We start from the raw sequence: 22,957 nt of genomic DNA on the forward strand, positions 1-22,957 counted from the left end.
GAATAAGTCAGAGACAGGCACCTGCTGAGCCCTGAAAAGTCCTTTGTGTTGCTATCTCTTTCCTTCCAGCCAAACTGCTGTTGTCTTCATGAGATTAGCCGTACCCTCTTGTTAGAGTCCATTACAATTGGGCATGTGGACTGTAGACATTCCCACCCAGAAGGGGTGTGGTCAGACATTGGACCTTCTCCTAGTACCTCCTTCTAGCCATTGTCTGAGATTCTGTTCTTCTTTCGAGTGATCTCTGGGGTCTCGGGAGGGACTGGAGTGCCTAGGCAGGGAAAGCTAGGGGGAGAGTGCTCTATCCGTGTGGCCATAGAGGACAATCATCTACGATGGTGAGGCTTTTTTAGTTTGGATGATTTGGAGTGACCCATTAGCCAGCCATGCATATGAGCAAGCCCCATAGACTCACTGGCTCTCCAGGGTAAACTCTGGTGGAATGAAACTCTGGTTTGTCATTATTATACTGTTCACATGTCCCAGGGAAGGAACTTTGGCAAAACTTGGGGTTGTGACTTAAGGGTCATGAAAGCTCCCCACACCTGTGTGGTCAGGGAAGACTTCCTGTTGAGGGGACATGAAGGGTGTAAGGACCCTGAGACTAGTGAGTGCAGGAGGCAGAGAGAGAGCTGCTGGTAGAAGGCATGTGAGGACAAGGTCTGGAGTCGAGAGCAGCACAGGACATATGGGAGAGTGGAAGGGTGATGGACATTGCAGTGGACACTGCAGAACAGGGACCTTTCTAGAAGAGAGCCTCAGAAGACCGTGGCAGGGGACTGTGGAGGAAACCAGACTGAAGAATGGGTCACCCTGCTGGCACACAGAATGGTCACCCTGAAGACAAATTGGAGAACACAGATGGTGTGTGTGTGTGTGTGTGTGTGTGTGTGTGTGTGTGTGTGTGTGTGTGTATTATGATACAAAGTGTCCATGGAGAAGTGACAGATAGGGATGGGACACAATGTCTGTAGCAATAAGGAGAGATGGACACATATGAAAGGTTGGGGAGTGGCAGGGACACACAGGCCAGGCAGACACAGGCCTAGGCTCAGAGCCCTGATAAATGGGTGTATTTTTCTACTGCATTGATTTTACAGGCATGAAGGATCCAATTTGAGATGGGTTCAGTTTATTGCCACTATGTCCAAGGTCCCTCCAGGCTGGAAGGAGACAGTGGGAACCATGAATCTGGAGCCATGGCAAGAAAGCTGCACAGAGGCATGACCTGGTGGGTCACTGCCATCTGGATTATTGTGTCTAAAACTTTGGAGCACGCAAGTCAATGACTGGCCAGGTTTCCTGCATGGTAGAGTTGGGCAGAGTCTGGGCTCAGCATGTGGGAGAGTCCTTCCAGATACTTCTACCGTCAGCCAGTGCCCTGCCCAGGGGCTGCACAGTAGATAGAGGGGCTCAGGAGCAGCATGTATTTGAGAAGAGAAGTCCACCTCACATAAAACTGAGGAAGACCCACTCAGTCTGGGGACAGGATGGATTCTTCGCTGAGTAGGTCAAAGTGGCAGCTGAAGACAGCTGAGCATGTAACCCAGATGCCTAGGGGGAGGGGGAGGTGACTTCAGTCCTGCCATGAGGCCATGGGGCTTGCAGAGGGGAAACCATGAATCTAGGGGCAAGGATTCTGCTGGTACAATCACTGTACCCTTCTCTGTGGTGGGGAGGGGTGAGTGCAGAGGTCTGTTGATGCAGCCCTGCAGGTCATGGTGCCCAGAGAGGTGACTCAGAGTGTGACTCGGTAGCACAGCCTCCAACTGTACTGGAGGCATCATTAGCCTCCTTAAGGGTCTGTGTCTTCCACTGTAAATGGGTACAAAAGGAGGGCCTGCCCGGGCTGTCAGCACATAGTGGAGGGGAGGGCAGAGACTGAAGGAAGAGTTGCGTCCATATGCTTCTGTTCTCATTTGGCCATGAAGGAGAGGAGAAGGAGAGGACTGTGGGTAGAGGCAGAGCTCCTCTATCTTCACTCTGCCTCATGATGGAGAGATATGAGCACACTTGGATGTTTGAGAGAGGCCGCTGAGTGGGGAAGTAGATGGTTACGGGGCTGGGAGACCTTGAGGTCCACACGATAACCAGGGCATGGGTAGGAGGAATTTCGAGGAATGGCATCAGTTCTGTCCACGCCTCTTCCACTACACATTATCTCAGAGACCACCCAACTAGAGCTTGATAGCTATCTACTCCACTCATGAGTTCCAGCACTGTCACAGCCCATCCCTCTATAGTTACAAAACTGGAAAAAGGGGGGTGGCATGACAGAAGGAGTGATCTTAATAAGGAGGGGTGGTAGGGCAGATGACAGGGGAAGTCATGGGACATAAAAGCAGAGGAGAGAGTGGGGGTCAACAAGAGGTAACGGGGGCGCTGGAGAGGGGGGAGGGCAAGGATGGAGTCTGGTGAAAGATGTATGCAAATGCCATTCTGTAACCCACTGCTCTGAATGATAATTTTAGTTTGAATAATAAAAAGTGTTGCCCTTCTTTTGATAATGGGTCATCTCTGGTAGTTGTCATGGCAGCCAGAAATCGTGGAGAATTTTCCAAAGTTGTGAGCAGTCAGGTGAGGTGCCAAGCAGTCACAACCACATCCCAACATTGTTCTTGCTCCACTCTATTCATTGCAAGGAGTGATGTTTTCTAGTATGTATTTCCTTTATTACACATCAGACTGTTGGAAGATTAACAGCACAAACTCCTCTCCATTTCTACCTTCTGTGAGACTCTCTGTGCACCCAAGTACACACATGGATGCACACCTGTGAGCATACACACACACACACACACACACACACACACACACACACACCTTGTAGCCTTGTAAATAGGCACTGTGGAGCCTGTCAAATTATAGCCATCTAGTGGTGGCAGGGCATTGAGGGGCCGAAGGCGACATTTGATTTAGGGATTGTTGAGGCAATTCAACACGTACTCAGTCATTTCTAGAGATTCAAAAACTGTAGCAATTGACTTGGTTCAAAGTTTGCAGCTGTAGCAGCCAACCCTGCCAAGCTGTACCACTGTGCATTAGCATTCACAACCCGCCAGGACATGGCCAAAGGCTCTATTGCTCAGGCTTGGGCTTTTCATGATAATAAACTCAGGGATAAAGTAAGCCACAAGGTAGAAACATTGCCCGCTGGAAGATGAAAACCTTTTGCTCTGTGAAGGACCAAAATCCAAGGCACTTGCCATATGATGCCATGAGGGCCAGAAACAGATTACAGAATTCAGCATCCTTACTGGGGAACACACTGAGGACTAAGTGGGAACACTAAAGACTTTGAAATTACACCCTGCAATGTCTGTCTGATACTATTTAGGTCATCAGTCTGGTTGCCTAGAAGAAAAGCAAGCACATCTTCTAGAGCGTTTCTGGCTGTTCAATGTCACCCATGCTAAGTGGACAATTGTGTCATATACCCAGCAAGGCTGCAGATGGCATCTCATTTAAATGTTTTGCTAAATCATTTCTGTGACACAAAGGGGCTGAATCACAAATCGAGAGCCCACCATATTTACTAATCCTTATGGTTTTCAGGAGTATGAAAATCTCCAGCCACAAAGCAGAGATAACGGTTCGCCATTTGCTCAGATGACCAGGGCAGCTTGTTCCATATTAATCAGCCTTGAGTTTCTGCATATGATTGCTGTTAACAAGCTCTCCCTCAATCATAGACAGCAGAATGGGAAATAAAAACAAATCTTTTAGGAAGGATTTGAGTCACTCTTTCTCCCCTTGCTACATTACAGTGATGGCTATTCACAGTAAAGACAATTAATTAAGTGTGCACTGTGCAATATCTGGCAAACCTGTGTCTCTCCTCATTTACATTTCATTTCCTTTATTACCAATTACACAAACTTCACTGGTCGCATTAGATCATGCAGAGTCTCTCACCAAGCTGGTCTTTAAGAATTATTATTGTTATTACGTTATCACAGACATAGGTCCTGATGCTGAGGCAGTCTCCCAGCTGGCCTCAAGATGCATACTGGCTTGCTTGTGTGTTCCAATTCTTCACTGCGCCCCCACTTCCCAAACACCTGCTGCTTCTGTGGCCCTTGCTTCTCCCAGGAACGCTGATGCCTCCATGTCCTACCTACATATTAATGTACAAGCCTGGCCTCAGAAGCTCACCCTGTTCCCTTTAGCAGCCCTTTCTGGTGTCCTCTCCCACAACGGGACTGTATCGAATTCTCTAGTCCTCCTTTCCCCAAAGCACCTCTGAGTGTATTGCAGTAAGCAGCCACTCCTTACTTCCAGGACAGCTGGCTAACACCCATTGGCTCCTTGACCCCTCCCTTCTTGGTTAATTTCTTGTATTAACCTCACCCCAAGCTCTGTCTTTGTCCAGTGCACCACCTGTGCACTCTAGCTTTGACTACCTTTGCTCAGGTCTTCCCATCTCGGATATCTGACCTACCGACAACCATGTTTGTTATCAACACGCTGCTCATACGAGCTAAGAGATGGAACCAGGCTAGACATTCATCAACAGACAAATGCAGAAAAGTATGATGTATAGGCACAATGGAACTGTGTTTAGCTACAAAGGAAGTCAAGACATTTTCATGCAAATGGATGGAACTATGTTAAATACTATGTTAAATGCAATAATCTAGACTCTGAAGGACAAACACCACATTTTTTCATGTTTCTCTCATGTGAGATTCTAGATTTTAAGTTTCACATACATTCAGGGGAGTACAGGTCATGAAACTAGAAAGGTGATCACGGCAATAGAAGAAGAGGGCAATCAAACAATTGGTGAAACACGGGGTAAAAGCAGAGGGAGGAATCTGGGGGAATGAAGGGGGCCAGCAAGAGTGAGGAAGGGTCCAGGGAGCAGGTGTGGGGAGGAGGAACAGCAAGACCAAAATATGTTTGAAAATACCACAACGAAACTCATTACTTTGTATGAAATTACCATGCAAAGCTAAACAGAAACTAAACACCCCACTAATTCTAAAGAAAGTTGGATGGACGGAGGTGCAGAAAGGGAAGTGTGGACGTGGGGGCATGAATTCAGGTTCTCCAGAGAGGAGGGAGCACTCCTGAAAGCCAGCCGTCCCCCCCCCCGTCATCTCAGGAGCTGCTGAGGAATCAGGACATCAGGACGAGCCGAGCAGGCTGAGGTCTTGCTGCAGCCATGGGCTTTGGAGGACCTAGAAATTAGTCTCTCTCTCTCTCTCTCTCTCTCTCTCTCTCTCTCTCTCTCTCTCTCTCTCTCTCTCTCGTGTGTGTGTGTGTGTGTGTGTGTAGTTACAGGTAGTTGTGAGCAACCTAATGTGAGTGTTGGGAACTAAGCTCAGATCCTCTGGAAGAACAATGTGCATTCTTAACCACTATCTCTCTCTCTCCAGCTCTCATGTTCCTTAAAATTAATAATAATGACTATATATGTGCATGTGTGCATGTGTATGTAACTCCATCAAAAATGTTCATGGAAGACCATGAAGTTTAGACGGATTCATTTCAACAAATATGCCAAATCAGGTCTATCCATGTTTGGGTGCTTTCCAGCTTTACATAAATAATTTATTTCAAAGTCCCTGAGATAGTAAAGTAGGCTACATTAACTAACAAAGTTCAGGAAAGAGATTTTTCTTGAATAAGAAATTTGTTTCACTCCTATATGCAAAGCTCAGCATCAAAACGTCTTTCTTCTGGACTGAGCAGGATGAGTCTGTAAGGGGAGAAGCAAGCAGCCACAGCTATATGCACCCTCTCACCTATGACAAGGAAACCATGGGATGCTCCTTTCCTCTGAGGAAGTTTACATGGCATCATCTCCCTTCTGAGGAGGAAGTGACACTTGGTACCTTACACCTCTCTCTCTCTCTCTCTTGAGGACGAAAAGGGTACAGGGCACCTCTCTCATCTGAAGAAGTTTCTCCTCTCTGGAGAATGCTATACATAGCACACCATGTGCTCTGAGCGAAGAGCTGTAGCTGGTACCTCACACTTCTCTGCCCTCTGAGGAGAAAGCTAACACAGCACCATCCCCACTCTGAGGAGGGAGCTCTACACAGTTTTCTCTCTCTTCTGAGGAATGAGCTGTGAATGGCACCTCACAGCCTTCTCCCCTAAAAAGCTGTGCAGGACACCTCTACCCTCTGAGGAGAATGTTTGCATTGCACCATGTCTTATCTGAGGGGGTAGCTGTACTTGGCACACCATGTGCTCTGAGGAGGGAGGTGGACAGGGCATCTCACATCTCTTCCCTTTGAGGAAGAAACCATATATGATTCTTCACACTTCTCTTCCCTGAGGAAGAAGCTGTACAGGACACCTCTCTCTTGTGAGAAGGAAGCTTACATAGCACCAATCAATCATCTCTGTGAGGAGGAAGCTCTTCAGCATGTTTTCTCCCCCTCCTTCCTCCCTACTCCTCTGCCTCTCTATTCTGAGAAGGAAGCCATTCTGAGGAGGGAGCTAACCATGGCACTTCACACCACTCCCCTCCTAGACAGAAACTGTTGGGGTGAGGGATCTTTCAACTTCCTGTTCCATCACTGAAATCTGTTACCCAACTTTGAGAAAAGCAAAAAATGATCAAATGTCTGTTACTTGGCTAAAAAACCAGCATAGGGAATATTTTAAGAGTTGGAGAATAAAGAAAAATGCCACTTTTTGTCTCCCAGGAAGGACAATTACCTAGGGCTGCTCAAGCCTCACAGGTCAATTTCTGGCTTCAGTGTCAATGCCCACAGGGCATGTTGGAGATGGCCAAGAGACATAATGACTTGGTAATGACAATGGGTAGGAGTCTCAAAGTCATCTCTGCAAACCACCCCCCCTGTATATAGAATAACAAAGCACCAGATTCCTGCCCCAGCTGGCCAGGGATGCCATCAGTAAGGATGAACAAAAAAATGGACTCATTTTTGATGATATTTTTCCTTCTGGGAACATAATATATAAAATTCTTTAAGAAAGGTACCAGAAAACTCAATGAAATCTAACTATGTAAGTTTGTTGCTAAATTTTAGATTTGGTAGTAAAATTACCACACACACAAAAAACAGTTTGTTTTTTAAACTGGGATTCTCAAGACAATCCTAGTAGTACTATAGTTCTGTGGGTCTATATTGCATCTTTATTCTACTGATCCTGAACATACAACAATAGTGAGACAGCAAGACAGAGAAGCACTATCTATTAAGAACTGTGATAGGTTCCTTCTACACCATTTTAAAAAATCTGCATGGAATCCAGGCAGGGGGTTTGTTAACCATATTGGCTTGCACACTAATTCTGAGTCACTAAAGACTACCTCATCTCCCTTCTCCAGTAAACTTTGTTGTCTTACAAGTACTTGAAAAAGTGTGAGGGGAACATCCCTCCTCCTCTCCAGCACGGCATGCTCTAAAGACCATGCTGAACTCACAGTTCCTTGCTTCTCTGACTTCTTGGAGCTTTGGGAGCCATGTGAGAAAGAGGGATATAGCTACAGGGGGCAAGCTCAGTAACTGCTTCAGAGACTTCCTGACTTGTCGGTCCACACTTTTTGTGGTGGGCTGGACACAGTATCTAGCTTCTAGAAAATGGACTGTGGTAAGATGAGAAGGAACCACAATGGGTCAGAAATACTGACTGGCACCTGCCCTGTCAACACTCTTCTTGCTTGTTGCTCTGAGGAACGAGCCACTGCATTTTTGAGGGTCTTTGGGGAGTTACTGACTATATTCTCTGGCCTGAAGCCCTATCAATATCCATATGAAGGAACCGGGGATGGACCATTCTTTACTAGAGCCTCAAGATGTGACTGTAGCCCAGATGATGATGATGATGATGATGGTGGTGGTGGTGGTGATGACAATGATGTTGACAACAGTTTTTGAGACAGGGTCTTGATCTATATCTCATGGAACTTAGTACTTGCATGACAATGACGTTTATTGGAAGACGAGATGAGTCTTGCAGTCTTACTGTTGGATATTCAGGATCAGTAGCATAAAGATGCTACATAGATCCTCAGAACTATAGTACTGGACTCATAGCAGTCCTCCTGCCTCAGTCTCTCAAGTGCTGGGATTCCAGGTCTGTGCCACATCACCCAGGCATGATAATGACTCTTGACATCAGCCTGTTGACTGAAAGTCAACAGCTCTAGCTAATCTGAGCCCTGATTTCAGACCCACAGAAACCATGAGATAATGGACACAGTTTTAAGCCACCCAGTGTTGAGGTCTTTTGTTTACATGCATCTGTGACTGAGTGGCTGGGCCTTTATTTAGACCATCTTTTGGACAAAATGCTATTTTATTTGGAACACAATGGTGTTAAAGGGCTTTAAAAACAGCCCCTCTCAATGTCATCTTTTTAGACATGGAAGTCAAATTATTTCTAAATATTCAGGGTTTTTAAGGAAAGTGTTATCTAAGGAAGCATCTTTTGCAGATAGAAATTCTCTTTCTTCTCACAAAGTATATTATATTTTGAAATGATCTAAGATATTGCGATTTCAATTATTTTTTCTCTTGCTCTGCAGAGTTTAGAAAATGTGTCATGCTTGTCAGACACTCTCTGCATGAAGGAACAGGATTGCACTAATGAAACAAGTTTGTTTTAAAGCATTATTTTTCTCATTGGGAGTTAGTATCACTTTCAAACTACAAATTAAAAACTACTATTCCCCTGACATCTTGCTTAGTTCTAAGAGAATTCTCCAGAAGATGTGCCCTAAAAAATGACAGGAAGTCCTTTCTAGTACTTAAACATAATAAACATTAGCTCCTTGAGGCAGTAATAATCTTTAGGGAAGAGATTAGATGGTGAAAATAGAAAATAGATACACTTGGTGACAGTAAAGCTGGGACCACATACATAGAAACTCGATACTCCACATTCCAGGCACACTGCTTATGGACCCACAGATATTTTATGTCTGGAATACTTAAAGAACATGACTGAGTTTATTCTCTCTCAAATATACTTGATAATTCATATTTTTACAGGGAGGTGGGAATGGAGCCCAACCCTAACCAAGAAGCTGTTTGTTGTTTGATGCCTGTTGGGAGCGGGAGGATTGGTTTTCTCCAATGGAGAGACACTGTGTGTGTCAACCACACTGGGGCAGGCCATATGCTTGGGGGCAGATGGCCAAGAAAAAAATGGACCCCTGTGTTTTCATGTGTACATTTTTATTTTATTTTATTTTATTTTTTACTAAGAGAGAGGGTATATGGAGTTGGATAGATAGGGTGGCAAGAGGGATCCGGGAGGAGTTGGGTAAGGGAAAGAATGCAATCAGAAAATGTTGTATGAAAACAATTAGCACAAATACTATGTTAAAACTGAAAAAAAAAAAAAAACCTCCTTGGGAAATGCTGTGTACCCCCTGGGGATACCAATCCTTTCAACATGTACTGCAGTAAGGAAGCTCTCAACTTTAATTACAGTTCTCAGATTTCTTTGCATATGAGTTCTTTATATTATTAGTAAATTAATCATTATATTATTAACCTAACCCTCTTAATAATAATAATTACTAACCACAGCTTGGGAAGCCCTGTTCTATTCCACTTATTCCATAATTACAGGTTAGGCCTTCCCCAGTGAAAGCACGCACCCCCTTTTCTAGCAATGTTTGTTCATTTGGTTAGGAAGTCGGGCCACCAGATGGACAGGCAGGAACCCATGCACATCTTTTTTGATGTCTCCTCTAGAAGCAGAAGGGATTCTGGGAATCTGTGCTCACAACGATGGTATGGTAGTCACTCAATACTGAAACTGTTAGCAACTACTTCTGCTCAAATTAGAAGTAAAATGTACTTTTGAATATGGAATTCATATTTTGCTGGCTAGTTTTTATTAACTAGACACAGTCTAGAATCACCAAGTAAAAGGAACCTCAACTGAAGAACTGTCTGTGATGAACTTTCTTGATTGATAAGAGCAGGTTCAGCCCACTGTTGGGGGCATCATCCCCAGCAAGTGGGTCTGGGCTGTACAAGGAAGCTAGCCGAGAACAAGCCCGAAAGTAGACCAATCACGCTCCCTTTATGGCTTCCATCTCCAGGTTCTTGCCTTGAGTTCTGGCCCCAATTTCTCTTGATGATGGATCATGACTTGGAAGACTTAGCCAAAGAAACCCTTTACTCTCCTAAGTTGCTTTTGCTGGTGGTGTTTATCACAAGAAGCAAATATTTTTATATTTAAATGCTTTTATCATTCTCTGAATATTTTCAAATTCCTATATTTTCCCTTGGCTGAGAAAACAAATGGAACTTGTGTCTTTGGCCCTACTTTAAATTTCAATAAAAACTGCTGTGTAAGAAGGGTCACATCAAGGCGGGTGGGGGGGGTCTCATTTCTAGCCAGTGTCCCATGTGGTAAAGACTCATGTTGGGCAAAATCATCTTTACCAAATGGCTGTCAGTTGTGATGGGACCCTAGGGTGTCCTTTCAAAAGGAGTCATGGGGAATGAGAGAGAAGTTGGAACAGGATCCTTCTATGCACAGATACATGGAACCAAACCCAAGAGTACTCCTGTGCCAGTGAGTACCTGATGGCCTCCTTCAGAACACTCTGAGGAGCAAACACAAGATTTTCTTTGAAGGATTCTGTGGGAAGGACACACATCCTGGATCCCACTGTTGGCTGGGGCAGGACACACTGGATGCCACTGTTGGCTGGGGCAGGACACACTGGATGCCACTGTTGGCTGGGGCAGGACACACTGGATGCCACTGCTGGCTGGGGCAGGACACACTGGATGCCACTGTTGGCTGGGGCAGGACACACTGGACAGGACACACTGGATCCCACTGTTGGCTGGGGCAGGACACACTGGATGCCACTGTTGGCTGGGGCAGGACACACTGGATGCCACTGTTGGCTGGGGCAGGACACACTGGATGCCACTGCTGGCTGGCTCAGGAGACATTGGATCCCACTGTTAGCTGGGTTAGTGATTAAATGATTCAAGCCAACTTCAACTTCAGTCTGGAGCAGTAAATCCAGAGTATTTCAGGTGCCTGTCTGCACCAAACTTTGGAAGTTTCTGACAGTGATGAAGGGAGCTGAGAGAGTGGTGGACACCATATTCAGCTGCACAAAACTCAAAGTGACCAGCGGAGGTCTGGGCACAGCAAATAAGACAGTGCCAGGGTGAAAGCTCTCCCTTTAGAATTCAGACTCACCTGACCCAGATGCCCAATTGTCCGGGAGAACTTAGAGATTGAAAGTGAAGACGCTTGGATAACAGACATTCAAAAAATTAAGATAGAGTTTCAAAGGTCATTTATTAAAACCAAGTTGAAATATCCATAAATAGCCTGGTTGCCAAACTTGTTAGAAAATTTTAGACTTGGATTACTGCTCCACAGATGTCAATTCGCCGGCTTTTGTCACCCTCTCATGCAAGGCTCACCACAGTGCCCCCTGACAAGAGACTCTACTCAGGGGCTCTTACCCCATGGGAAAGGCAAGAAACACTAACTAGACGATCTCAGGAGAACTGGAGACCAGTGAACTGAAAGGGGCTGGAAATGAGAAAGAACCAGTCAGGGAATGGATGTTTAGGCCGCGGCTCAAACCCAGGGTAAAACTTTTACAGGAATTTCAGCAAGATTTTAGGGAAACTCATAAAGCACTGACAAGCCAGAATATACATAAGGGAAAGTGACTTAGCTTTCATCAGGGCTCTGGCATAGCCAGGGAGCGCAACTGCCTTTTGTTTTACGGCCCAAATTGATCATTTATTTCCCTGGAAACGGGGGAATAAAGGTACAAGAGGTATCCTAGGAAACTCATCTTCCCAGAACATCCCAGGAAACAACTCTTAAAAGGAGTCATTATTTTTCCTGCCAAGAAAGTTTTTATGTCTCTCTTTTCTCCTATGTGGCAGTATGACATGAAAACGGCTGTCCCAGGTGTGTAAACTCTTAGGGTTTGAGATCATAAGGAAGGTGCATTCAGGAAGCACTCTTAGCAGGAAGCAGAATAGAAAACCATTCCGTGACATAAGGAAGAGCCAGACTCACCGGTTCCACGTTATAGGAAAACAACGCATATTCTTTATCTGGGGATATTTCATATCTGATGGCTCTTAAGGATTCCTAAAAGAAAACAAAAAAGAAAACAGAATTTATAGGTGTTGCCTGTGACATCTCTGAGTCTTTTAGCAACATTGGGGTCATCCTCAGAATCCTCTACTGAGATAAGTTAAGCAGTGAACCAGGAACATTAAGTATGGCTATATCTTTTCTTAGTTAGCTGATCAAAATGTAGCTAATTGATGCTTTTAAAAATTCTATTTGCACTTTATTTCAAAACAGTCCTTATTGTGTCTGCTGGAGCACATCAATGGAAACAAACATAAAAACAAGCAACATTTTCCTGTAAGACCCCGAATCTCTCGATGCTTAATTATCACCCTTTTCTTCCGTTCTTATATCTAGAAGCATATGCTAAGCAGAGTTGTTACTAAAACAGAAGCAGATTCTACACGCTGTTCTGTTACTTGTCTCTTCACCATTGCAGGAATCCCTGGGAGTCAGCACACAGAGGGCATGCTTGCTTTTCTGCCAAATTCCTTTGTTTCCAGCCCTCAGTGTGAATACGGGCATCACCAACCACGAGGTTCCTCTGGCCTACCCTGTCCTCTGCCAGCTCCTGCTCTGACCCCTCCAAGGCCCTCATCGTCAGCCTGGTGTCCATCAATCCATTGTGCTGCAGTGACCACCTGGAGAGTGAGCTATGCCATTGAAAGTGACAACTCCGTACACATCTTTGTGTCTCAGTTTCTTCTCATGCACTGGGATCTTAAGGAAGCGATTGCAAGCAGTTGGTTCGTCTCTTCGTGCTAACTGTGTTACCCCCATATGCCTTCCTCCATGCAGTCCTCACTAAAGCAGGGTGGTTCTCAGTGGCTGCATTCCAAAAGTCACCATGAACATACCAATCAGTACCCAGTGGATCCTCACATCTAGGGGAACCCAGGGCTCTGCTCCACGTGCCTTTGTGTCCACATTGCCAATGACTGATCAAGATGCAGTGTTATGCTTTGTGCGTTTTTGTTTAAGGGTACCTAACTGATTAGACATGGTTGAGCCATTAGCACTCAACTCCTGGCCAGGAGCACTGTCACGGCCGCACAAAGCCGAGCCTGCACCCACATTGCCTCCAGTGCACACACTACAACCTTCCCGATCTCCAGAGCACTAGACCTGGGAACCCCTGTTAGTCTGAGATCACCCACAAATAAGCATGTGGCAAACACAGCGCTCTGCTGTGGTTCACAGGAAGAAAGCGACTGTTCACAGTGTGGGAGCTGAGCAAGAGAGCGGGACGCTCTGTGCTCCACTTCTGCCGACACACCATCGCGGGACCAGTGCAGGATGACTCCAATGTGTTCCTGCCATGATGAAGATGACTCCAGTGTTCTGAGTGTGCAATCCGGCGGGGTGCAGCAAACCTTACCACTCAGAGAATCTCAGATCTAGAAGCTGTGAACAGGGGAACAACCGCACAGCTGCTCCCATCAGCTGTGACTAAGAGCACCACCACCCCAAAGACTCCGCCCACTTGTCTCTATGGGTGTAGGCATGTAACTGGTTTTATAAATTAGGCATTTAAAGGCTAGAATGGTGATGAATGGTAGTTTTTTAAAAAGTTCAACAGATTTCCATAAATCACTTTCCACAGATGGCATTTGTGCTCTCCTCTGAAGTAATTTGTAATGTGATCTTACCTCAACTTTGACCACTGGAGGTGTAAGTTGGGGCTTGTTTGGTAGTTTAGCTCCTAGGCACATTCCTTCTTTGCTACCTATGGTACAGGTAACACTGGCCTTATCCTCACAAGGCTGACCAGCCAAATCTGCCTGAGAGTGTTCTGTGTGCCGATGTAGCCACACTCTCTCCTGAACTCCTGCATTCTCCCCAAAATTCCTGCATCCCACCCACTATTTATCCCAAATCACTCTTCTCCAGGTGCTGGGGTGTTTTATTTTGGTAAATGCCATAGTTCAGCTGTTGCCATGCTACACAACCTATCCCTCCCCTCTCTCCACAGTGCTGTCTGTACCTGGCTTCCAACACACACGCACACACACACACACACACACACACACACACACACACACACACACACACACACGCACACGCGCACGCGCACGCGCGCGCACGCGCACGCACGCACGCACGCGCGCGCACGCACGCACGCACGCACGCACGCACGCACGCACGCACGCATGCACACACACACACACATGCACACACACACACACTCACACATATTCATCCCTCCCAAGTCTTTTCTTGCTCTTAGAATTTCCCACATTCTCTGACTCCAAGCCTGGGGGTGCAGGTCTAACATTGGTACCTAAGAGACACCATCTAATCTCAGGACTCTAAAATCCACATACCTGCCATGGAAGAGTTGAGTGTACACATCCCCTGTGGAGATGGGGCCTTAAGTAGACAACTGTTTACCTGCAGCTCTGCCGGGATGTCTGCTGCTCATCCTGCACTTCTCTGTCCTCTCTCCAGCTTATCCCTCCTCTCGAATGAAAGTAACTCCTGGCAGTGGCTGGGCCAACTCCCTTCTCCCCTCCACCCTCTTCTCTCCTCTTCTCTCGACTCTCTGAGGTATCTTCTATTCATTCTCCCAGAATTCTCTGAGCTTTCTGTAGAAATATGTTCTGAGCCCCCTGCTTCAGCTGCCACCCTCACCGGGGATGAGCACTGTGGTGATATTTTGTTTGTGATCTAACAAATAAAGATCAGAGTGTGGAGCTAAGCCACTAGTTATCCATAGAGGACAGGCAGTGGTGGCGCACACCTTTAATCCCAGCACTTGGGAGACAGAGGCAGACAGATCTCTGTGAGTTCAAAGCTCACCCCTTTGATCCCAGTCCTTGGGATCTTCTGCCTTTAATCCCATCAGTATTAGGTGGAGGTGGCTGATATGGCTGGGTGGAGAGAGGAATATAAACTGGGAGAAGACAGGAGCTCAGAGCATTCAGTCTGAGGATTCCTGGGGACAGGATCTCTAATTCAGTCTGGAGATTGCTGGGGACAGTATCATCCCTTTGGTCTGAGGATTCAATACAGGTAAGAACTAGTGGTTGGCTGCTCTGTTTCTCTGATCTTTCACCATTAACTTCTATATCTGACTCTGGTTTTTTTCAGACCTAGAAGAATTTGTGCTACGTCAAGCACATTTCCTTGAGATCCTTCCCTGGCTCTTGACTTTTTTAGCAACCAGTCTACCCTCAGTGGTCAGGGTGTTACATCATTGAAATGTGTAACTCACCATCTGGCTCCCTGCTGGAAATCCCCAGCAGCTTCCTAGCTCACCAGAGGTCATCACCACGGCTCTGATGACCAGCAGGCACAACCTGGTTCTGTAGCCTGCCCACTTTTCTCTTCTTTACCCTTTACTCCCGCCACTCCTTTATCTACACCTTCCCAGAGCAGGCCAGCCATGCAGCCATGCAAGGTTTGCACGTCCTCTTCTCTGCCTAGAATGTTCCCAGCTTTCATTTCCTCAAGGCCACCTTCTAATATAAAGTAACAAACAGCCATGTCTCTGTGTCCCACAAAGAACCATTTGGCTAGTTTTCCTGTGACCAAACCATTTTCTAAGTTAGCACCTACTCAACCCATTTATCTCACACGGTCTGTTCCCCTCAAAAGGAAGGCAGCTTGTTACCATCTTCAGTCTCCCTCAGCAGTTCTGTAGTTTTCTCATGCAGATCTTACCTGTTTTGTTTCATTCATCTCTAACAATTCAATGTGATGGATGTTTCACAGATACAAAAATGGATGATGTCTCAACGTCAAAACACAACCATGAGCTGCTAATATACAGGGATTTATTGGATTTGGGTATCTTGACTTTACATTCAGAAGTGTTGCTAAGTTTGGGTTGTGGCTTTAAAAAATAGATTCCTTAGAATTTTCTTCACAGTCATCTCCTGTACAGATAGATTCTTCTCTTCCTACGTGGTACTCAATCCCACTTTGCAGAAGTGCTGGCACTGTAAAGGAAGTGAGCATTGCTAGCTTTCTGGACTGTGAAGGCGAAGCAGTCAGCCTTTGTCCTTTTGTATGGTGGCTTATGAGTCTTTCTATAAGTGACATCATCTGCCTATTCATTAGTACCTTGCTCTGAGATTTTGTAATGAGTTTGTTTGGGGTTTTTATGATGCCTCTCATATATATATGAGGTGATTTTGTTGTTTTTTCTTTTTAGTCTGTCATTATGATAAATGATATTGTTTTATCTTTAGATGTGAAGTCAACCTTACATTCCCAGAATAAATTATATCCAGCCATGATGTATTATCTCCTGTGAGTGTTTCTGGGCTCAATATTTCCATGCTATGTTGAAGATTTCTGCATCCGTGAGATGAGGGAAATTGTTCTGTAGTAGTATATTGGCTGGATTTTCATCTCAAGGTGCCGCGGGCTACAGAATAGACTTAGGAAGTATTTCTTCATCCTCTGCTATTTGTTCTGTCTCTTTCCATTTTCTATTGCTATAACAAATGATCTAAGACAAATTTATAGAGAGTAATTGTTGGTTTGGTTCATAGTTCTGTAATCTGGGAGGTCCAAGAGAGAGACACAGGCATCTGGTGAGATTTGTCTGATTGCACTGTGACATTGAGATAAAAGCAAGGATACCAGCTCAGGTGTCTCTTCCTCTTGTTACAAAGCCACCTGTGCCACTGTAGGACTGAATCCCCAAAGCCTCATCTACTCCTGATTATTATAGAGTTCCACATCCTTATTCACTTAAGAATTTGGGAGCTAGTTTTCTGACACAGGAATTTGGGGGGATATATTCATACCATAGGATAACTTCACATTAAATTGATATCTCTGCCTTAAATGTTGGGAAGCCATTTGAGCCTTACATTTTCTAGATGTAGTTTCAGAACTGTTCCTTTAATTCATGATAGCTATAAGGGGCTGTCTTAGTTACTTTTCCATTGCTGTGGTAAGACACCATAATCCAGGCAGCTTATCAAAGAAATCATTTATTTAGGGCTTACAGTTTCAGAGGGTTAGAGTTCAAAACCATTATGGCAGGGAGCATGACCACAGACAGGCATGCAAGGTTCTGGAGCAATAACAGAGACAGCTTATATCTTGAGACAGAACTATGAGGCAGAGAGAGCCCATACCCTGTGACACACCTCCTCCAAGGCCACAACTTCTAATCTGTTTCAAATATTCCCATCAACTGGCCACAAAGCATTCAAACACATGAGCCTGTGGAGGCCTTTCAAACCACCAAACCAAGCATGCTGCCATCCAGGTTATATATGTTGTCAAGTTTCCTGGGTTAAGGCTGAATTCAACCTTTTATGACCTTCCTAGCATCTGTGGTTGTAGTTAATGTAGTAATGATTAGCTTTTAATTTGTTATAAGGGAGGCAATGCTGAAGCTGATGTAACATAGGCTGGTAGAAGCTGGGACGATGCAGACTCCTGCACCCAGACCAGGATGCACCTAGCCCTTGATGAGAGTTAAATTAGGTCAAGATCACACAAGGCAGCAAGCATTCGAGGTATGCCCAGAGAAGACCCAGCTCCCAGTCTTAGAGTAACCTCATGCTTTGTGATGGTCCTGTCCCCAAACCTCCATGGCTGCAGACATTTAGGCACTAGGCTCACTTTTTCTGCTAATGTGAGTAACAGACAGACAAACTGCCTTGTGATCATCTGTTCTGAGACTCTGCATTAGTGACCAACTTCCTGAACAATCAGCCTCTACTGAGAAACTCCTGTGACCTTCTCTCTTTCCACTGGCTCCTTGACTTTCACCAGTCCACATAGAAGATTTATTCATTGATTTCAAATGTTACATCTTTGTTTGTTACCTGAATTGTAAACATTGTCTATCTGTGTAGTGATGAATGTTTTTAATGTCTAAAATTTAAATGTTACAAGGTAGTCTAAATATAATCACCATTCTTATTACACTTCTGGGCTTCTTGGTTTTTGAGAAAAATCTTTTGTGTTAAACCAAATGATTGATTTTTTTAAAAAAAACTATTACAGACTTTAACACAATTTGTATTGAATTCTGTGCATTTGTGAGTGCCACACATTCTCCAGAAGTACTAGCAGAACCTTTTAGGAGGGTCCTTGTCTCCCTCAGCTCAGTTCATACCATTGACATAATTCAGAGTCAAAGACTCATTCGATTGGAGCCACTTTCTGAATTCTCTAGTCTTTACCACTTCCTGTCCACTTTTGTGTAAAGTTAAACAGTCCTAAGCTTGGACTGTGAACTCAGAAAGCCTGCAATTTGCATCCTGTTTATACCATTTTCTATATGAAAGTTTGAGAATGTCTTAATTGACCATGCTTCTGAAAATGGGAATGATATTTGTTCCCATTCTGTGAACATTCAGGGAGTAATAATCAGGCCCAGCCACAGCAAGGGGGCAAAGCTAATGTTGCTGTCGTCTGAGTGTGATGTCTTTAATCTGCTTTCACTGTAAGTAATAGAACCCGTGGTACTCTTAAGTGTGGGGACTTCATGGCTATCTCAGGTGCTCAGGCTTGTATACACGGTTGTACTTTGAGTCAGAAATGTCCCCCAAATGTCTGTGCTCTGAATGCTTATTTCCCAGCTTTAAGATAATGGACATGGTTGGCTGAAATAGGCCACTGGGGTGGGCCTTTGATGGTATAGCCCAGCCTTAGTTCTAATGCTCTCTGCTTCTTGGTCTACCATGACTTGAACTTCTGGCTGCAAGCTTTTGTCACTAAAAAAGGAATGATGATCCCATGGCTTTGGTCATAATGGATTAAGCCAAAACAAACTTTTCCTTCTTTAAGATGCTCTGTCTATGTACTAGGATGACCCCAACTAAGAATCTAAGCAATAGTGGAGAGACTATCTTAAATGCCCTTCCCCTATAATGAGATTGATGGCTACCTTAAATGCCATCCTAGAGCCTTCACCCAGTAGCTGATGGAAGCAGAAGCAGACACCCACAGCTAAGCACTGAGCCGAATTCCTGGAATCCAGTTGTAGAGAGGGAGGAGTGATGAGCAAAGGGGTCAAGACCATGCTGGAAAACCCACAGAAACAGCTGACCTGAACAAGGGGAAGCTCATGGACTCCAGACTGACAGCTTGGAAACCAGCAAAGTACAGAACCAGGCCCTCTGCACGTGGTGTCAGTTAGGAGGCCTAGGTAGTTTATGGGGTCCCTAGTAATGGAACAACATTTATACTTAGTGTACAAATGGACATTGGGAGCCCTTTCCCCATAGAGGGATACTCTCTCAGCCTAGACACACAGGACAGGGCCTAGGCCGTGATCTAAATGATGTGACAGACTTTGATGATCCCCATGGAAGGCCTCACCCTTTCTATGGAGCAGAAGAGGGATGGGATGGGGGTCAGTGAGAGGCAGGGGAGAATGGGAGGGAGAGGGAACTGGGATTGACATATAAAATAATACTGCTTCTAATTTAAATTAAAAAATGAAAAAAATTATCAGAATACAATCCCCCCAAAAGATGCCTCTGTCATGTGTTTCCCCATGATCTACAGGCATTACTAGTTGAATAGGAAGGGAGAGACATTTCTTCAGTGGCATAGCCACAGGTATGTGTCCACGTTCTTATAATTAACCTTTTCCCCATGCTTCTGTAAACAATCCTAATGAAAACTCATTGGCTCATCAAAACAACAAAACCCAAGAAACTATGAAAATCAACAAGGGATGAGTCTGGAAGAGGAGGGGGATCAGCTGGAGTGGGAGGGGACAAAAATACAAATGTGATATGATGAAATAAATCACATAAACAGATGGAAATGGCATGAGACTCTTTATTATATATATATATTAATGCATGTTAATAAAAGCTTAAATGCTTAACTGTAATGTTTTATCAGAGTTCTAATTAGCATTGTATTAAAGTTGGGTGTCAGTCTTCAGAGAACTGACATTTTTATAACATCTTTAAAAGTTTTCAAATCTTTAACAAGATTTTATAGTTTGTGTTACTCCCAGCTTTGTGCTGTAGAAATGGTATATGTGGAGGGAAAACGTGTGAAACAGGAAATGCTCCTACCTGCCTGCAGACAGTGGGGAGATAGCAAAACCTTTACTGTTTTTAGAACAATCTCTTTGTGAAACTCATAAAGAGAGAAGTAAAGGCAGAGGACAAGCATTGACAGGGTTAACTCACTCACTAGAAGTCACACATGAGTCACACATGCAATTCAATTGGACCTGTGTCAGACTTGATGGGACAACTGCTTTGCCCTTGTCAGTGAGGAAGGAAGCTTGTGGCCTGGAAGATTTCTGAGCTTGCCTCTGCCCTCCTTTTTATCTAAAATCATCATTTGGAACCAGACCGACTCAGGAACTTCTCCCAGGACTGAGGTCACTAGGGGAAAGCTTGACAGGGAAAACACAAAGGCGCAGTAGTCGATTAGCAGATTGGGAGCGCGGCTAGTCATCTACCACTAAGCGTGCTCTGATAGCTTTGGGCTGAGTCTTCTCTGACCTTGGTACTACCTGAGGCTCAGCCATATCTGTAGTCTTCAGGCTAAATCGTATGTTCTGCATCTTGTTTATTTCAGAGTACATTTAGTGACCTCTAGGTCACACTTAACACAGGATGCTGCTATCCCCACCCCAACTAACAAACACAGTACCGCAACAGGGCATCTTATTAGGGGTGGAACACTGTCTCAGCCTGCTAAGGCACAGATGTCCTCCAGGCACCTGAGGTGTGGTTTATAGCAGCCCCCCCACACACACACGTGGTTCTGCTTTCAACAGCATCCATTACTCAGGGCCAACTGTGGTCTGAGTATAGTAAATGGAAAGTTCTAGAAGCAATTTATTTAAAGTGGGGTGTCATGATGCATGCCTTCAGGAGCCATCTGCCTTGAGTGTGAACTTTGCCTTTGCCCAGCAAACCCATACAGCACACACACCACCAGCTCATTCATTATTCAGCAGGAGCCACAGGCTGACTGTCATGATACTGCAGTGCTGTGGTCAAACTCTTCTTATCTCACACAACCATGATGGAAAAGCAGAAAAGTAGCAAGGCTGGCAAGCTGAGTGTGCCAAGGAGAGGCCTTAACAGGATTCCTTTAAGAGAAAAGTTCCTAACTCCATGTGGAAAGAAAGACAAACCTCACAGTACAATAGGAATGAATTCCCTACCCACGAAACTGTGAAAAAGGAAAGAAATGTGCACTAGCTTTACTGTCTGTCATTCTCTAGTATCCGGGAGTTAAGGCTATGATGTGCTCATTGAGGGTGGAAAGGGCACTGGCCATCGGACTCGGTGAAGCATGGATGCAGGCATTAACAGAATCTCGGAGGGTATCCTTTGGGGCCAAGGCACTCCACTGTAGTGTGGAATTAATCAAAGCTCTCTCGGCTCCAAGATACCAGCCATAAGCTGTACAACTTAGCTTCTTATTTTCTGATCTGTTTTTTTCTGAAGACACGATCCTTCAGACACAGGGCTTGGAGGAATCAAGCTATAACTGACCTGAAAGTCTCTTCCCTGAAGACCGACTCTCACAGTATTGAAAAGTGCTATGCAAGCTTCCAAGAGAGAAAAGCGATCAACACTCCTACCCAGTTGTAAAGCCCATGAACCACAACAGTGACCAGAGTGGCAAGATTTCCCCAGTGAGGCAATAGTGGCCCTCATATCTAGGGGGTAAATAACATATCTAATAGGACTTAAGGGCAGCTCAACAGAAGAGAATTCATGCCTGGTACTATAAACATAACCACCTATCTATGGCTGGAAAGGTCATAGACCCTAGAGGAGAACCTGCTACTGCCATTTTCTTAAATGAATATAATTTCTAACTATGTTCCAAATATTTATCCTTGTATCCAAAGGTGTAGGTGTAGCTTTTACCCCTCATCAAACAAACTTGTTTTTGCAGCAGATAGGGGCTATTACAGAGATCCACAACTAGTCAAAATGCAGAGAAAGTGCCCAGCACCAGTTTGCACATCTATAATGTGACTGCTACAACTAAGGCTCAGAGAAAAGTGCAGAAGAGGGGGTAGAAAGGTTGTAATAGCCAGAGGCCAAGGCACCTTCCACGTGATAGTGTCTTGTCTATATTATAGGGAGTACGCACATGGGAAGGATCAACAATATGGACACGAAAACAAGACCTGCACAGTGACAAACCGCTAACATGCCAATGTGGATGGGAAACATTAAAATTTCATGAGGTCCTATGCCTAGATGAAAAATTACAGGCAACTAATGGTTACTATTAAGTCACCTGGTTCTAACTGATTGGTCCTAAACAAATGTATATATGAGCAACACCAGAGGAGGGCGCTAGTTAGGAAGGACACAGGAAGAGTTGGAGGGGCAGAAATGATGTAAATATAGTACTCGTGTATGACAGCCTCAACAATTTAAGTCATTGTCCTGACCAGTTCTACGTCAACTTGACACAAGCTAGAATCATCAGAAAGGAGGGACCCTCAACTGAGAAAGTGCCTTCATAAGATCCAGCTGTAAGGCATTTTCTTAATTAGGAATTGATGGGGGAGGATCCATCTCATGGTGGGTGGTGCTATCCTTGGGCTGGTGGTCCTGCATTCTATAAAACACCAGGCTGAACAAGCCATAAGGAGTAAGAGGAGCAAGCCAGTAAGTAGCATCCTTCCATGGCCTCTGCCTCAGCTCCTGCCTCCAGGTTCCTGCCCTGTTTTAGTTCCTTTCCTGACTTCCTTCAGTGATGAACAGTGCTGTGGAAATATAAGCTGAATAAACCCCTTTCCTTCCCAAGTTTCTTTGGTCATGGTGTTTCATCACAGCAACAGTCACCCCTACTAAGATAGTAATACAATAAAAAAGAATCGTCGATTATTTTGGATTGTAGGTCTCCTAAGAATTTCAGCTCTGTGAGGCCATGATTGGGCAGTGTTTAGGGTCCCTCTGGCCACACTGTA

The 22,957-nt window shown here is 44.8% G+C and overlaps 1 protein-coding gene across 1 annotated transcript in view; it reads right to left on the reverse strand.

The window, feature by feature from the left end:
* Dpp6 (dipeptidyl peptidase like 6) overlaps positions 1-22,957 on the reverse strand; it is a 652,844-nt gene that overhangs the window by 222,147 nt on the left and 407,740 nt on the right. The window contains exon 5 of the mRNA XM_035448706.1: positions 12,010-12,084. Coding sequence (XP_035304597.1) covers positions 12,010-12,084 — 75 coding nt within the window. The remainder of the gene's footprint in view (positions 1-12,009; positions 12,085-22,957) is intronic.

The sequence above is a fragment of the Cricetulus griseus genome, chromosome 8 (assembly GCF_003668045.3).
Source record: "Cricetulus griseus strain 17A/GY chromosome 8, alternate assembly CriGri-PICRH-1.0, whole genome shotgun sequence".
Taxonomy (NCBI): domain Eukaryota; kingdom Metazoa; phylum Chordata; class Mammalia; order Rodentia; family Cricetidae; genus Cricetulus; species Cricetulus griseus.